Source organism: Andrena cerasifolii, chromosome 2 (assembly GCF_050908995.1).
Source record: "Andrena cerasifolii isolate SP2316 chromosome 2, iyAndCera1_principal, whole genome shotgun sequence".
NCBI lineage: Eukaryota > Metazoa > Arthropoda > Insecta > Hymenoptera > Andrenidae > Andrena > Andrena cerasifolii.
In genome coordinates, this window is record NC_135119.1 from 19,019,659 (window position 1) to 19,038,087 (window position 18,429).

Below are 18,429 nucleotides of genomic sequence, written 5' to 3' on the forward strand. Positions count from 1 at the left end.
GATTTTTTAAAGTCTACCTCGAGATTCCGGGACCAATGTACTAATTACTAAGGTGATAGAAAATTTCAATAATTAAATTGACTTATTATGTGTTGAAAATTTAAATCTGTATTTAAGTAAACGAACTTACTTTCTATTATTAGTCTCGAACATAAACTAAAATCGTTTACAACAATAAAAACAGAACATTGAAGATTAATAAAGTCTGAATAAGTAGGTAACACCTATCAGTAACCATGATGAAGATTTCTGGAAATGAAGAAATAGCACAGCATCTAAAGTATCATCTTCTACTCGACTTCTTATTTTATTTCCAAACAACCGGTCGCTGAAGAAGCTCGCTCTACTTTAACGCTTGTAGAAGGAATTGACAAAAATAATTATTGATATGCTAGATCAAGATGATGTCCACGGGTTCCATACATTTTTTTATGCTTGTCAATAAATAAATATAGTTTAGTTAGTTATATGCGACTTAATATTGTTATTTAAATAAATCATTATTATTAGTATTATTAATGTCATTATTCTGAAACGACTATGTTTATTTTTATAGTTTTCAGCTGTTTATAAAGTAATTCGCATTTTTAAAAAATCCCGAGAACCTCGGGATTAGTTATATCAAATCCCAGGATTTTTGGAATCCAAAAAACAGCCGAGTCTGTATTCCCTGCCCACGATAATCATCGTAACTGAAGCAAGCCTCCGTTCAAAGGACGAGAGTACTTCCCAATTCAGTATCGAAATCAAAACACAGCAAAAAGAAGTTGAAATTACGAAGAATACAACACAGTACTAGTTCTCTACAACCGCCTATCGCAATCTACTTTCCTCATCACTTTTTACAGACCGACCAAGCATCTGAATTTCCGCCGTGGCTGTTACTCCTTGAAGACAATGAGAATTTTCTACGGCAACGATATAAGAACCCACTTCAAAAGCTTATCCGAAGGAGCACACGAATGAACCTACAAACCAAACTGTAACCAGTATCCCAACGCGTAGCCAAGCTATCCGCTATTCAAGGGCTAAAGCCGTGGATCCACTTGAAAAGTAAGCTAAGCTATGCTGTGCTATGCTAAAATAAATTTAAAAAAAATTAGCTTCGACAGATCCTCATGGAACCGTTTCCACCAAAAGCTAAGCTAAGTTGTGCTGTATTTTGTTTCTGAAGCTAAGTTAGCTCGACGTAGCTACGTTTGCGGAAAATCGCTTGCGAGTAAATCTCATACTACGTCGAGCTAACTTAGCTGCCGAAAAAAAACATGGCACAGCTTAGCTCAGCTTTTGGTGGGAAGCTAACTTTTTAAACCTTAGCCCAGCTTATCTTTCAAGTGGATCCCCAGCTTAACCCACGGGGAACCCGGACTCTCAGCTGAGAACTCCTGCGGGGCCAATGACGAATACGCGAAGAAGCACGAAGGAGACAAGCGACCCTAAACGATATAACCAAATTACGAAGTCATTGCGGGAAAAAAAAGTCAAGGAGAAGTCGGAGGCACTTGGCGGGTTAATGGTACGAATCGAACCAGTCACGCTGATGCCGCGGTGCATCGAGCCACGATCCACGGCACAGGGAACGACCCTGAGAGAGCTACGGCGAAGACAATGACTCCCGGCGGGATATCTCGCCGTCTGCGCCGGCTGGCCGCTGGAGAAGTATAAAAATGCTAACCGCCGACGGGGATAAAGTGTTCGCCGATCGCTCGTGCACGCTCAGTTGGCGTTCGGTACACCTTCGTCTATGTCTATGGTTACCGCTAAGGGATTACCCGCTTCTCCGATCGTTCCGTCGGCTGCACGCTACTACCCGTCGCTGGGGCCTATCCGTGGGCAGCGTCAGAAATTCTGATCGGGCGAGTGTGTCGACCGGATCGAGTTGATCGACTGACTCCGCGCGCAGTTCTTTCTCAGCTCCTCTCTGGTGACCATCTCAACACCGCCGTCTCCCTTTCTTCCGCGCCACTCGCACTTTCATCGAATCTGTGTGTCCAGGTGGACTAGGCCTGACGGCTCCAGAGGGACGAGAACTTGCTGCAGCGAAGGGTGGCGTGTCGTTGCTCTTCTCCCACGATCGATCTTCCGTTGCAGAGGTACGTACGTACACCGGGATGCGGTACCCTGCTGAGGCTTTTCTTGGCTAAAAGTGGTGCAGATTCATCCGAGACTCTCGCTGAGGACTCGTGGCGCATCGACGGGCTACTGTTTCTCGAGTTATCGGTAGCGAAGGCGTTGAAATCGCGTTCACGCTTCCTCGGGATCATGCGTAGTATTTTATAAAGGCGGACGCCTGTGTACTTTGCGACAAACTGGGCGCACTGCTCGCGGCGATCGTGTAAAGTCACTTCAGCGCCTCCACGCTGGAGAACGCTAACGACGCGCTAATATCGTTCCTCGTTAAATTGTAATCTAGGTAACTACCGTGATTCGACAATCGGCGCGGCAATCGGACGGTAGTGGAATTGTTATTTTACTTTCCCTTCCGCGGTGATTCGAGGAGCGAAAAGGGAAACGAAAGGGCAGCGCGCGGGATAGGCACGATCATATTTCGAACGAATGCGAACGCTGGGATGAACGATCGCAGCGCTACTGCTAAGCGCCTGACGCATTACAAATGATCGTGCGAAAGTTTGATTTGAAAATAATCGGTAAATTAGCGATGGTTCGAAGGGGTCATGAAATGTTCGTGTGGCGTTCGAGGGAATTGGTGTTGGTTGTTTTGAGAGCTGGGCAAAATGTAATCTAATTACAAATTACAAAGTACGATTAAACTGTAATTGTGTAATTAATTACACATTATTTTCTGTAATTGTTAATTTAGGTAGTTGATTATTTGGTTTTGTCAACTACCTAAATTAACAATTACAAAAAATAATGTGTAATCAATTACACAATTACAGTTTAATCGTACTTTGTAATTTGTAATTAGATTACATTTTGCACAACTATGGTTGTTTTGAATATTAGCAATTCTTTGCGACGAATTACGCAGGGGTACTTTCATCCAATATCTAATTTGCAGTAGGGGATCGCAGGAAATAAAAGTGTCGAAGGTTTCACTTCTAAAGATCTTGTGGGATGCTCGATTAGAAGTGAGATCTCCTGTAAAACTGAGAAGGCTACTTTTCGTCAGCTTTAAATATTTTAATTTCAATGAATCGGGACAGTGTCCAAATTAATTCAATATGGCAACTCACATATGATTTATTGCTAATTCGTTGTATGAAATAGAAGCGAATTGATTTTAAAGTTCTCTCGAGCCTCTGTGTTTAAACCTTTCCCAATTTCTTTCGCTAAAAAATTGTTGCTCCCCAAAATTCGCCGCTCTGGGCTGCAGCCTATACACAAATCCGCCCCTGGCCTTAAACCCTTTTTCTACATGTGCAACAGGTGGCGCGGAACACCTTAAACGCGCTTAGAAAAAGCCTAACCCCTTCCAATTAATAAAACTATTGTCACAACATCTTTACGAGACTTTAACACTCCGTGGTCAAGCCCTCTTATAATCAGAAATTGGTCACATGGGGTCCACTGCACCCCCGTGTCATCTCTGAGTAGATAGTCAAAAAATTCTGAAACTTTGTGAATATGTAGGGGATTTCCTCCTGATTGCAACGCAATTTTTGTTCGCTGCCCAACTTCACTCGAAGGGGATGAGAAATTAACCCCTGAAAATTCAACTATTTTCCGATTTTGTGTTATAACTCCCGCACTGTAAGAGATAGAAAAAAAGTTTCAAGACAAAAGTTACTTCTTTTAATTAGTTCTAGCATTTGGTAAAAAAATTATTTTACAGTTCGCGAGTTATAACACAAAATTGGAAAATAACCGAATTTTCAGGGGTCAATTCCACCCCCTTGGAGTGAATTTGGCCACTAAACAAAAATTGCGTTGTAATCAGGAGGAAATCCCCTACATACTCACAAAGTTTCAAAATTGTATGAAATTTCGGGTTCGGGATGTTCCCTTGTGAGTGATAATTTTACATTCATAATACTCGTAGAATCATGCTCCGATATACTTATTCTACAAATGTATATCTTGATACGATGAAATTTGTAGTTGAAATAACACTTGTGGAACGAAGCGATTCCTTTTGTTAAAATTCACGAATCTCTTAAATTTCAATACTAAAGTCTGAAAATTTACAGAAACGTCGACAAGTACCAAAATTCCTTTACCCGAGGGTTGAACATAGCGAAAACGTTTCAGTCGATAAAGTTAGGTGGAACACCCTGGGTAATCGGCGTGTGTACGATAGTTTTTGCTACTCTTTAACGGAAACGTTCATAGCGAAGGCATAAATACTGCATTTGTTCGTAATAATGGTGCGGGAACGTACCACAGCACTTTACCCGTGTGTTCGTGCCTCTAACACAGACGATACAAGGTTTTCACCTTGCTTAGGATTCATTGATGCCATCGCATCGTCCACGCTCGCAGAAATACTCTTGCCCAACGATCGTATAAAAACGCAGGCAAATCTTGTCGCGGCAGCCTTATCGGGCTTAACAACCGTGCCATCTATTTGCCCTGTAAATGTTAAATGTCCTCTATAAAATTGCGGTCCACGAAATTCGCAATCGATAAAGGGACGAGGAAGTTCGTGGAACGGGGAAATTAATTCCTAAATCACTTTGATTTCTGTCGGCGGTGTGAAACGTTTCACAAGTAAGACAGGCGCGTGGCATCGTGCACGTCGATTTAATGAGAAACAGCGATTACTTGATAATGTGTACGAAATTGCCTTCGTTTCTGACCTTTGTTATCAGCTTGCTGTTGAAAATACGACTTTTCTTCTTTACGATTCATATTGGAAGTATGTGTAACATGTGTGGTGGGAAAAGAAGGTCAATGAAAACGGCGCTGGTGGTCAGAAGTTCACGCGGAATGGATGCAGTCAGATCGCCAGTATATACTTAAAAATGCTCTTTGATTGTAAATTTATTGCCATCGAATGTACGTGCATTAACCGTGACATGGGACAGCGCACGTGTCACTTGAACGCGGATGTAACATAGGGATTTAATGTGACCGAATCGTTAAGTGGAGAGCGTGACGAGGGAAGTTTTGCCATTAACTGTGTTTTTTTACAACAATTGGCGATGTAACTCGCCGGGTGCAAGGTGAAATACAGATTACTTCCGCCGCTGGCTGGTACAAATTGCCAGCAAGAATTTCGGATAAACTATCGCAAAGTGCAACCGAACTGTTAGCAGAGCTCCGGAATCGTTAATGACGCAGGCATGCTCAAGCTGTCGCGATAAATAATAAATATTCCATGTTCATGAATGTTTTATCGAATTTCCTTGATATGACTTGCAAGCGCAACTTTGTGACAATACCTTGTTGCCCGTTTACATGTAACTACCGGGGAAACTACGAGTAGAGCTGGCAAATGCTGGGGATATTCAAGTACTTGAAATTCAAACCGAGCCAAGTACTCGATTATCCAAGCGGTGCTTTGAATAGCTTGAATATTCGAGCAAGCTTGAAAAAATTCGATCTTGTTGAATGATCTGAGTGGCTTCAGTCAATCAAAAATTCTAATACTACTCGAAAATTCGGGGAAATATTAAGAATTATTATTTAATGAGGATGGTTGTTTGATTTAAGGCTTATGTTCAATATCTATACTATTATATAAAGAGAGCCGATTTTTATGGTCGCGCAAAACTCAAGACCTATTGAACTGATCTTCCTCAAATTTTAACACGTTATTCCTGGATACTTTAGGACGGATATAGGCTACGTGGCATGTCTCAAAAACGCGTTATTAACATGGAACGAAGAAACGCCTGGTATGTGTTCTTCTGGAGGGAAAATAAATCCCCCAAATTTGGAGAGAATGTTACCTTTTCGAAATATTGCGAAGAAATTCAGCTTTTTTAAAAATACTTAATTTCCTTAAAAGATATTAATTCTAATAAACATGAATCAATCACGCTAATATCTCGGGCGAATCCGAGACGGGGGACGCTAGTAAGTACATATTATTCTGAACGACTTAAGTTGCGAATAACTAATTACTACTTAAATTACTCACTGTTCGTAATTTACACCTACTAAGTTTGTTCGCGGAATCTAAAATCATTGTTAATCATTCAACTTATACAGACATAAGTACATTAGTAATTACATACAATCAAATACAAAATTATATAAGTCGCAAAAATTTAACTTCCACGTGTAATAATGAACCCTATAAGTAGACATTTTACATTTGTTTATTCCTCAGATATAGCAACCCTTCTGTCCTCGAAATCACCTCTTTTTCTATGGATTGATTTTATTCTCGTAAGACCCTTGATTAATCAAATAGTTTGAAATGATACGAGTAGCTTAAAAGGATTTGGGTAATTATTTCAATTCAAGTAGCTCGAGTGTGAGCGAGTAGTTAAAACGTTCAAGCTGCCCAAATCGTTTGAGAAGATCGAATTTTTTCAACCTTGCTTGAATAATACAGCTACTCGCAATTAGACGCACGCGTGTAGATGCAGACCTCAACATGCATGGAGCCCTTGAGATTTAATTAATAATACCCCCCAGCCTAAGTAACGACTGCTAAGCCCACTGGAATATTGCTGAATATATGAACCAAATCGTGAAATACAACAGGAATACATTGAGAAACACACTTGGTCCCTTTTCAACGTAACAAATCCTCAGTTCGGCTGATTAATCGCGTCCAATTAAATTAATCGTGGCATCAAATTGGAGCTAATCAATAATGAATAATACCGATCAACAGTGCCATGAATTATGCAGGCCGTGTAGAAGAATGTAAGCGCAATCCTAAGGAACGGGAACTTATAATCAGCGCACGAACAAAGTGGAAAAGCATTTGTGATGCGCAGCGTGCACTTTGAAGCGTACATTGTATTTTAATTGAAAATATTCCATTTCACTTTGTCGCTGCGTCATAAAACCCGCTCGCATAAATGAAAGAAACAATCGGATCGGTTTTTTAACTTTCGTTTACAATAAGAACAGTCTGAAACAATCGGTTCTAACACATGCTCGCCATTCAAATCTCTATCGTCGCTCGAGTCAATGTACTTACGCGCATCTTTTGCTTCGCACTGTTCCCAGAAATGACGACCGAAACACCGTCGGTGTCCGAGTGGTTCCACGGCCGGGATGTCTTCGTCACCGGTGGCACGGGATTCATGGGGAAGGTCCTAATTTGCAAGCTGCTGGTCAGCTGCCACAACCTTGGCAATATTTTCATGCTGGTCAGAAAGAAGAAAGAAGTCGATCCGCAGGCCAGGCTGCAGGTCATGGTGCAGGTGAGTCGGAACAAGCGGTCCGCTTCGACCCGCTGGGGGACAACTTTTTGCCACTTTGAGAAACAGTCAAGTTTGATAAGGGAGTAAGAATTTAAAATTCAAAATTAAATATCTTCACCGTTTTAGTATAAATTAAACTAAGAGTAGTTTCTAAAAATAAGATATTTTTTTCTCAAGTCAGGGGGGTGGAGGGGGGTGACTGCTCCCACCCTGCGGACGCCCCTGCTGGGGAATACCCTAACTCATCATGCGTGGCCTTCTAATTAATTCAGCGGCAAGAAACGGCGTAGCAAAAGGCATCGTCATAAAAGGTGTTAAAATAGGGCGCAGTAGCCCTTAAACTGAATAAGAAACACTCGACGAGCGCAGGTCGACAGATTAACATTGATTAACACTGCCAGATTTACAGTGGGGGTAAAAAGAACGTTTAAACCAACATCGGCGACAGAAATGAATTTTCATCGGACAGAATATGTTGAAATTTCCATCCATAGATTGGAGGGCTGCAAGAGTAGGCCAGTGAAGCCGAGGTATTAGTTAGTCTTTGTTAAAAGGAATAATATATTACGCACATGTTCTTTTAAGGGGTTGTGCCTACCTGTAATGTCTGAAAACACAAGTATTTTCAGGATTTTTTTTTTAAAAACTTGAAGACTTTTTTTAAATAAACGGTTGCACGCTCGAAAGTATACATTTTAAAGGTTTTGTAGTTTTTTTTGCAATGCGATATCTAAATAAATAATCGAATTATAGGCGATCTCCCGGCAGCGTCTTTTTATTTAAGCACTTCACGGTGGCCACTGTTGCTTTGACCTGGTTCATCAGAAATAAAAAATTCTAGCTTTAGTTAGTATATTAGATTATCTAGTCCTCGTGGCTTTTTCATTTCCATTGCGTAGTTTGTATTTTATAAATGACAAATGATAAAAAATAAGAGCGATTCTGTGACGAAAATTTTTTTTTTCTATGTCGCCATTTTGTAGCAAATTAATTTTTCGGGATAATGAGCGATTAAGGACTAGACAGTCTAATATATTAACTAAATTCCTGCGAATTTTTTATTTCGGATGAACAAGGTCAGAATTAGAGTGGTCACCGCAAACTACTGAAAAAAATATCGCTGCCGGAAGATATTTCTTTTATTTATAGATATTTCTGATATTTCTGATATTTCTTTTATTTATGTATATTTTCCATCGCGAAAATTATTACAAGTAGTTTAACATGTACGCTTTCGAATACATAAAGATTTGATTAAAAAACCCGTCAAGGTTGTCTCAAAAAATTCCTGAATATACATGTTTTTTTCAGACCTCACGGGTAGGCATAACCGCTTAAGCGCACACGAGCGGTACTCGTTGTTTTGCAGCCGCGTCATTCTGCAGGCGCGTCAAGATGACAATACTGCCGCAAAATATGCATATGTATATTTTAAATATCTCTCCATATACACATATTCACAGCTAGAACACAACGTCACATTAACGCAGCTGCAAAATGACGCATACCGCTCGTGTGCGCCGGAGCTAACTCGTCGAAAATCAGGCGATCTTTGTGAATTTTTTTCAAACAAATGTTTCAATGGATCTTTACGAAACTTTTGGGATATTTATTTGAACATCCAAGGAAGTGGAGAAAGCATTGTGTTCTGTAAAATAATTCGTTTATCGTAATAAAAGTGTACGAACAATGGAGGTACTGCTCCGACGTCCTCGGCGTCGAACTAGTGAGTCAGCGTGCAGCCTACTGACCGTTGAACTCACCTGAAACAAAGAATCCAGTACAATTGGTATTCTTTATGAAATTACGCATCGGATGAACCTAAATATGCGAAAAAGGATGCGAAATCGAGGAAATGGCGCGACTTAAAAGAAAAAGTTGCCATTTTCACGACAGATTTTCGCCTTTATTACGTCATAGAAGTAATTAAAATTAAAAATATCGTTAAATATGTTGATCGATACACTGAAGCATATCTTTGAAAGAATTCCCAAAAATCGACTCATTTCCTTCGAGTTACGCGAATCTCCACCCTCAATCAAACTGTTTTCCTCGGCTAACCACGGCCTCTTGCCACTTTTTTGGAAAAGGCATAAACAGACGCAATTAGAAAAGCCATTTCCGTACACCTACCGGCACCCGACAGTGCGCAACGAACCTTTGCACCGTCTAGCATTAAGTTAGTTATGCAGACACTTAAAACCGCGAGCTTTTACAGGCCCTCTTCAGAAGAGACATCGCAGAATCGACTTTTCAATGCTCCTTTTCGGCGCCGACTGGTTTTTTCGGTGAGAATAACTCAGTAGACCGCGGGGACATTGAGGAACCAGTGAAAAAATGTATCGAGACGTTCGTTTTGGGAGAAGAGTGGTCGGTCGTTGCTAAATAGAGAGCGAAGCGTCGCGTCCCCGTTCGAAAGGAGCCTGGGCGCCTTTTACTTTACCAATTTCTGCGCAAGGAACGAGATTACTTGCACGTGGCATTCTTTGTGCAGTTCGCATTGACACGTTTCGAACGTGTTTTCACGTGCTTTTATACGCGCGCAATGGTCTGGGTCTGGGGATTTAATTGTTCAGCCTTGCTTGACGTCGGGGTACAGTAACGGGAATGACGAATTGCAGCATTGAACGCGCTTAGTTACCATACCAGGCAAATTGATGAATTAAAACAGCTCTGGGATGTGGATAGGCTTGCGGATGAGAGATATCGTCTCCGTCCTTATTGATTCAGAGGTTGTGTAAAATCGAACAGCGAAGTGGCTGCGCAGCTGTTTCTTTAAAGGAAACTTATGAGACAGGCTGGTAGTATCAAGATTCGTGTATTTTGGCTCTCAAAGATTGACGACAGCAACTCGGGTCTGATCCGCGTAAATCATCGTTCAAAAAGCCCATTAAGAATTCAAATAAAAACACTGTCGCCTCGCTCTCTCAGGGACACTGTTTCGAGTGGTTCCTAAAACGTCCCCCTCGGCTTAATGACGGTCGTAAAGGTTATTGATGACCCTGATTTCTTTCGACACACCTCCAACGAATTTCCTAATTATGGCCAGTGCTGTGAGCGTGGATCTAATGGCAATAGACGGGGCTGCTATTGTGACGACTTATTGTCGTGTGGAAATCCGCTTGCTTAAGGATGTGTCGGGCGTACAATGTTAGACAAAAGTATATGAAATTTGAAATACTTGAATGTCGTCTTAAGCACAGTGAATCTAGATGCAAGGAACGACAGTTGCGCTCTTATTTTTACTCGCAGAAAGGTATTTTTCACTTTACAAATGCTCTTCAAGCATTATTTCCTAAACTTTTGGCAGTGAAAGTGCCCCGAATTCGCAATCTTCTCAAGTTATAATTTATTGCTTTAAAACGGTGTAGTGAAAACAATTGAAACTCGGCAGATATTTTCATCTATCCATATACTACACGTACAAAAAAATTGAAAACATTGGTACCATTTCTTCAACATTATTTCAGCTGTTTTATCTGGCTAGATCGTCTCTTTCTGTAAGAGTGCATGTGAAATCAGTGACAATTAAAATCGTTATAACTCAGCAACCGTTTAATGAATTCGCTTGAAATTTTTGGAGCACATCGGCAAGATTGAAAAGAACAATCTCAGAAATTTTCATCAACTTGGTAGCATTTCGAAGGTAGGTGCGACACATCCTTAATGCACGAATATGATTCCATGATTAACGGGTAAAATCAACCTTGATGAATTCACTGCGTCTTTCTATTCAACTTTCTTTGAATCGGCCACGTGCGTTGAAGGCTGTTCGCGGTATTTTTTATGAATAATATGAATTCTAAATCCTTCATCGAGGTTTCATTTCGAGCGTGCGCCGCAAAAAGGGTCGCGCACTTTTGCGTAAACGACTTCTGAGGCCTCCTTTATCTTCTTCCATCGAGACACCTCAGTTTCGTCAGACGCACGATCATGGATGCACGATACTGGAGGTATTCATTGCATCATTCTCAAATTTACGTCACACGCAATTATCATGGCGCTATAATTGACGAAATGATTCGCATTGTTGCAACAAATAAATTTTGCATTAATAATTTCCTGGTACTAAGTAGTAATAAGAGAGGTATTAGTGACAACGTGGTCGTTCCAGTAGTGCAATGAATATTCCCAGTAAATCTCGGAAAGTGGATCTGAATATTTACGATACAGAGTTATGCGTCGCCAACTCTCATTAGCTAACTGCTATGATTTACTTTCAGAATAGCGTACTTCCTTGAAAAAATGAAGAACATGTTCGTAACAGGTTAAATGTAAAGAGTACTCGATTGAGCAAACAGCAGAAAAGACTGACACTTTAAGGGGTCATGCTCAGTCAGGAGGCCGAAAAAAGGGTGGTCTTTGGAAATTTTTTACTCAAAAGCTATAACACATTTCTTAGAAAATCTTTTTTTCTTTTAAGGATTGCATCTAGTACCGTACATCGTATTTTTTTTATTTAAAAATATTTATCAATAACTAAGTTATTGTTCATCACTCGAAAGTCGATCATCTAAAATAAAAAATCAAAAGAATTTACTTATTATATTATATTATCTAGTATTTGAACGAAGGATTTTTCGAAATATTGATTTGGGAAAAAATGGCTGATGTTTAAAGTAAAAGTTTCAATTTTTATCGTAAATCGTGCCTGATTTTCGTTAATTAAAAGAAAACTAAGCATCGGATAAAAAAATCCTTCGTTCAAATACTAGGTAATATAATATAATAAGTAAATTCTTTTGATTTTTTATTTCAGATGATCGACTTTCGAGTGATGGACAATAACTTAGTTATTGATAAATATTTTTAAATAAAAAAATTACGAAGCACGGTACTAGATGCAATCATTAAAAAGAAAAAAGATTTTTTGAGAAATGTGTTATAGCTTTGGAGTAAAAAATTTCCAAAGGCCACCCTTTTTTCGGCCTCCTGACTGAGCATGACCCCTTAAGTACTAATCACATACCAAGGTACTAAACTTGAGAAACTTATAGAAAGTGGGGTTGATCGATCCAGGCATCGAACACTTAATTACTGACTTATGTTCATTAACAAATGATCACACCCGTAGCGTGCTATTTTCTGTAAAGGTGCAAATCCACGGAAAGACGAACACATCGTATCTCATTACTTCATTATTTTTTAATTATATTGTCACTAATTTCATGAAATTAAACTCATGATATATTTTCAAAAGTCCATTATTCACGCGTAGTTGTTGCCGAGATTTTTTTTCTCGCGATAGAAAAAGTCCCGTATAAAATCGCATCGTGGATTCGCACCTTTACCACGATAGAATCGCAGCAACAGGTCCTTCATTTGTTTCGCGAGCGAGCTATTGCCGCGATTACGGTACACACGCTTAATAATCGCCTCCCACACGCTGGGACGTCCCCTAGTAGAACGTCACTACTTGCCGCGTAACCGCTATACGCTGGAATAAAGTCGAGAATAAAGTCGACAAATTGCATCTCGCGGTGCGTGATTGACGCGAATGCGGCGTAGCTGCGACAGAGAAACTTGCAAGTGAAATCTGTATGTTTATCTAATGTAACGCGATAACAACGCTTCCGCTAATCTATAATAGACTTTCCAAATCGTGTTCCACGCACCGCCAGTGTTCCATAGATTAACCGCAAGAAACTCGAATTTGCACGTATTCATTCAACCTGCATACATACATTTAGCAACACATTATGAATGCGAATTGCTACAAGCTTTAAAATTCAAGAAATCGTCCAGACTTCGTATGCGTCGGGGTTCTTAAAAGACTCGGGGATTTTGAAGGGAAAGACGATGATTTCTAGTTCTTCCTTCGAGGAAGTAGATGCGAGACACTGATATTCGACTCCGCCCACTTGCAAGGTCTTCCGTGAATAATCTCACGATTAAATCTCCTGGAGAATCTGCAGCGCGGGGAATAACGCGAGGAAGTCCTATTCGACATTGAATCCTCCTCGGCCTGCTCCGGTTCGTGCCTACAAAAAAAAATCGTGTTTAGAATTACGTACTTGTTCTGTTAGATTAAATCAGCTGTTCCGTCAAGGACAGGACGAAGCGAACACTTTGTTTACAATCAGTCAGTCCGCGGAGAATCAGCGCAAGAGGTTCTCGTCGGTAGACTCGGTTTGATTAGGTAAACCGAGTCAAAATGAATTCCGGACTCCGCGTCGTTTCAGATTAACGGAAGCAAGGTGTTTAGAAATGCAGCAGCGTGCGAATATTGAAAAGATTAGCGAATATTGAAAAGATTAGCGAATATTGAAAAGATTAGCGAATATTTAAAAGATTAGCGAACACACAAATTATCGCAGCACCCGTTACGTAACCTGTAAATAATACGACGCCTTCGAGACACCCATGGCATTGTCCCGGCTCACTACCTTTGTACAGGCCAGACCAAAAGCAGATGGAATGGTGTTCGGCGACGATGCTCCACTTTCGAATCGGTTCGCCAGTGCCAAGATTTTGTTTATCGACGTGCAATTTCGACAAGGTTACCTTCATCTCGTTTTCGTCGAAGTCCCCCCCCCCCTCCCCCCCGCCCCGCCCGTGAGTCACGATCCTTCGATCTCGCGTGGCCTTAGCAGTGATCGTTCGATTGCATCAATGTTGAGCAACGGAGTCTCGAAATCGTCCACTTACGTTAACGAAATTAGCAGATCACGATGCAGAAACAGGCACAGAAACGAAAGTGAAAGGGAAGATAATGCCGAGGGTATGCAGGCCGTTAATTCCATCATGTTCTACTTCGAAGTGTCAGGGGGAATCGGTAGGAGCGCGCAGTGTCCGCTGCATGAAAACAACGACCACGCACACGCGTAGACCGTTGGATCGTGTTTCTGCGAAGTGGACAGACTACTTTTCCATTCAAACTTAATCACTCTTAGTGGCGTGTAGGGTCCATTGGAACGATAAAAAAAACGCGACTTCCAACAAGTGATTAGTAGCGGTGGGTTCGAGGGTGATTTTTAAATCCTCCAAACTGGAATCCGAAAGTTCGCGAGGCTTCGAAACTTTCGGAACTTGAAATGCTGATTCTGTTGCGTGAGTGGAATATCTTGCTTTGACAACCCAAGTCGACGAATTTTTTGCTCAAATCTCTGTTGGCCGTTAAACAGAATGAAACAAAAGTATAACGATATATAAATTCTCGAGGCACGCTGCGAACGATTTTATTCTCATTTATTTTCTATACTCATTGATTCAAAGAACAAAGTAAAGTTTCGACGCTTCGAGAAACCCGTCTATAGATACTAGCAATATTTCGAAGCAGTTGAACTCATTTGGTTTGATGGATGTTACGTGACTTTTTATGTGATAAGAGATATTTCAGACATGATTATGATCGGTGGATCGTTTTCAGCAAGAACCGTTCAAAACGATCAAGAAGAAGTATCCAGATAGGTTGAAGAAGATCATACTGATACCTGGCGACATCACAGCGAACGATCTCGCATTATCGGCTGCGGATAAGGAAAGGCTCCTGCAGCATGTCTCCGTCGTTTTTCACATGGCGGCAAACGTGAAATTCAACATGACGCTGAAAGAGGCGGTGATGATAAATACTTTGGGCACGATGAACGCACTGAATCTCTCGAAGCAGGTGAGCACTTTTTCGATATCTATTATAGATGTATTGATAATTAGTTGTATTAACTTTACTTATTAAACGATTTTATTCAGCTACGATCGATCCTCTTTGTTTGTATGTTTGTATATATGTATAGTTCAAATCTGGCAACTCAGATTTAACCAACTTCCAACTTACAATTGTCTTGAAACTTTGCCGGCGCGCGTAGTTTGGATAACAATACAATGTTTATAAAAAAAAAAAATAAACCCGCGGGATTGAAAAAATTGCCCAGTCGAAAAATTAAAAAAAAAATTAAAACCGACTTGAATATAATAAAAATGTACTAAAAAGTAGAAAATAATTTTTTCCCTTATTTAATCTATGAATCTCATAGTTTTTAAGTCGACGCCAGATTTACACAGTGCAAATGATGAGGCTCCGACTTAAAAAATATGAGAGTCGTAGATTAATAAGGGAAAAAATTATTTTTTCAAATTTTAATTTAAATTTTTTAGTTTTTAGTGCATTTTAATTTAGTTTTTTGTGCATTTTTAATAAAATCGTTTAACATAATAATTTTTTTTATATATTTTTTCGCTCTTACTTTCTGGACCATTAATACCTTAAGACTTTATTTCGAAAAGCGAAAAATTTAAAAGTGACGTTGTTTGCAGATGCCGCAAATAAGCGCCTTCATCCACATATCAACGTCGTATTGCCATTCTACCGAGCCAGTGCTGGAAGAAAGAGGCTATCCATGCGCAATAAAGCCTGAAGTCATCATCGATACAGTGATGAACCTGTCCGACGAAGTGCTGAACACGATGACGCCGAAGATATTAGTAGGTCAACCGAACACCTACGCCGTGAGTAAAGCGTTTGCGGAAGATCTGGTGATGAGGAGCGGTCTTCCTGCTGGGGTTGCTAGACCGTCGATAGGTAAACGGAATCTCTGTCACACCGATTCCCATTTAAATAAACCCCACGCCACCCCAGTTACGAAACTACCAACAGAAGATACCTAATCGCGCAGAGATCGTTTTTTAAAGATAACTTCTGTGCTATAGATGCGATCAGTTTTAATTGCACCCTTAAGCCGCCGTTCTTTAACAGCAACTTAATTGAGAGATTGACATTTTCGAATCGCAGTACTGGCGTCATTGGAAGAACCGCTGCCTGGTTGGGTGGAGAACATGAACGGGCCAACTGGTTTAATGGTAGGTGCTGGAAAAGGGGTAATCAGGTCCGTGCTCTGTGATTACGATTGCGAAGTGAACGTGATCCCCTGCGACATGGCAATAAACGCGGTGGTCGCGCTGGCGTGGAAGGTCGGATTAGAGAAACCCGAGTCGCCAATATTTATCAACGTAACGAACGCGAAGGAGAATCCGTTATCCTGGGGTTACGCTATCGACACTGGGAAGAAGCATGCGACGGAGAACCCGTTCACAGGTTAGTGGAAGATAGTCTGCTCAGAATAATTGGAGGACAGTCCGCTCGAGCAAGTTAGCCTCTCAACGACCACCTCAGTATCTGGTAGGGATCCTAAGTTTTCCACTGGTCGCCCGCCTCCGCATCTCGTACGGACCTTAAAGCCGTATTTCCTATACCGCCCGGGAAAACAGTGGAGGTTTTCGTTCCGACGACCCGGGCCTCACGGTCAGTTTTTCGTTTCAGGGTCGGTCGTTGAGGGGTTAAACGATGCAGATATTAATTGTGTTCGGAAAATTTATAGTTAACACGATTCTGACGTGCTCTCTGTTTCAGGGTGTTTCTGGTACCCAGGCGGAAGCCCGACTACCTCCAAATTCTACCACTGGTTCCGTGTCACATTCTTCCATTTCCTACCTGCGTATATCGTAGACATAATGCTCTCGTTGACAGGGAACAAACCGTTTATGGTGAGGGTGCACCACAAAGTTAACGCTGGCATCGCCATGATAAAATACTACACCACTAGGCAATGGGATTTCAGGTAATTGAAAGGAGATGGTTGCGTGTGGGGGTTTCAATTTTCGCGACCGGCAGAAAGTCGATGTCGATGGAGCCACCCCCCAGTGTCGCGGAACACTCAACTATTTTCGAGTTATAGTCACGGGTGTGGAAACCTTCAGATTCTGCTGCCCAGACCTGGCTATCAGGGTTATTAATATATGTAGGAATCGATGACGTAATATTCCCACGTTTTGGGGAACCTCGGAAAAAAAGAGACCTCCGAAGCTCCTTCAAGCTTACTAAGGATCTCCCAACGATCCTAGGATCTCAAAGTCATCGATATTACAATCGAGTGTCGTGAATTTGAAGTTGTAGACCCCCACGAACACGGTGTCAATATTCGACATTAATCCAAGCTTCGTAAAAATTTCTAAACGCAGCGTTGTTTTGCCATTTCTTTCAGAACCGATCGCATGAAAGAGCTGCAGTTCCAACTGAACCCCCTCGACAAAGAAGAATTCTTCATGGACACGCTGGCGATTTCCTGGGACGATTTCATGCTGAAGTACATTCTAGGCACCAGGCAGTACTGCCTGAAAGACGATCTGTCGAGTCTACCTCGCGCACGAAAAGTCTTGAGGTACTTGTACTTCGCTGATTGGATCCTGAAAATCGGTTTGACCGTTCTCTTCCTCTGGCTCGTTTATTCCTGGGTAAACCCCATCACACAAGTGACAGCGACGATCTTCGACGTCAACGAGATTTAGATAAGCTTTGAAGCAGCACTGAGTATTATCGAATGGACGTAACCTATCGAAAATGTTACTTCTACCAGCTCACTTGACGCAGTGCCGGCTTTAGCATATTGGCACCCCGGGCAAGATTATCATGGCGCCCCACCAAGGGCACGAAAATCAATTAGCAGCTCTCTGCTTAACGCATCTCAACGGATATAAATGAATGAACGCATACAGCGGCGCCCCTGCAGATTTAACACCTCGAGTGACCGCCGTGCCTGCCCTACCCTAAAGCCGGCCCTGACTTGACGAAGTCGCATCGAAGCGAGGGATATTCACGCTCCACCCGAATTTGACAAGAAAATTGTTCCTTATGTAACATCCCAGATCATCTTAGGTCTGAAATACTCAAATATGGCGTGCAATCCTATATAATAAGACGCTGGATGTCCGTTTGTTAGCAAAATCTTTCCAGAGGCTTTTTTTCGTACTTCCCGATAACCTACAAGGTTCAGATTCGGCATGAAGTTTCCTCGGCACCCAAAGATGCCGTAGAAAATCCAAAACCTGGAAAATTCGATAATGGGTAGTACATGTGGCCTGAAACAGGTATTTATGTACAATGTAGTAGCCGCACTGCATTGTATCTAGGCCCGCACGCAAGTCGAGCTCGAGCTAAATGACGAAGGGAGACAAAGTACCATGCTTTCTCTCTTTCGTAGCCGACGGTTACTTCGTGTCAACAATTTCGTCCTCTCCCGCTCGCTCACGAGTTCTCTCACTCTCGACCAGGGTTACCACCTCTCCGGTTTTAGCACGGAGACTCCGGGTATTGAAGCAAATCTCTGGACTCCGGTTTTACTGGAAATATCTGCGGGTTGTAAAAAAA

At 41.4% G+C, this 18,429-nt stretch overlaps 1 protein-coding gene across 1 annotated transcript; it reads left to right on the forward strand.

Annotated features, from left to right (window-relative positions):
- The first annotated feature begins 1,678 nt into the window (after positions 1 to 1,678).
- On the forward strand, positions 1,679 to 17,733 carry LOC143378590 (putative fatty acyl-CoA reductase CG5065). The gene is made up of 7 exons (XM_076830420.1): positions 1,679 to 2,091; positions 7,084 to 7,289; positions 14,659 to 14,898; positions 15,543 to 15,807; positions 16,018 to 16,320; positions 16,636 to 16,843; positions 17,267 to 17,733. Exons 2-7 carry the CDS (start codon positions 7,095 to 7,097, stop codon positions 17,568 to 17,570), a joined length of 1,515 nt encoding a protein of 504 aa, XP_076686535.1. The 5' UTR covers positions 1,679 to 2,091; positions 7,084 to 7,094; the 3' UTR covers positions 17,571 to 17,733.
- The last annotated feature ends 696 nt before the right edge of the window (positions 17,734 to 18,429 follow it).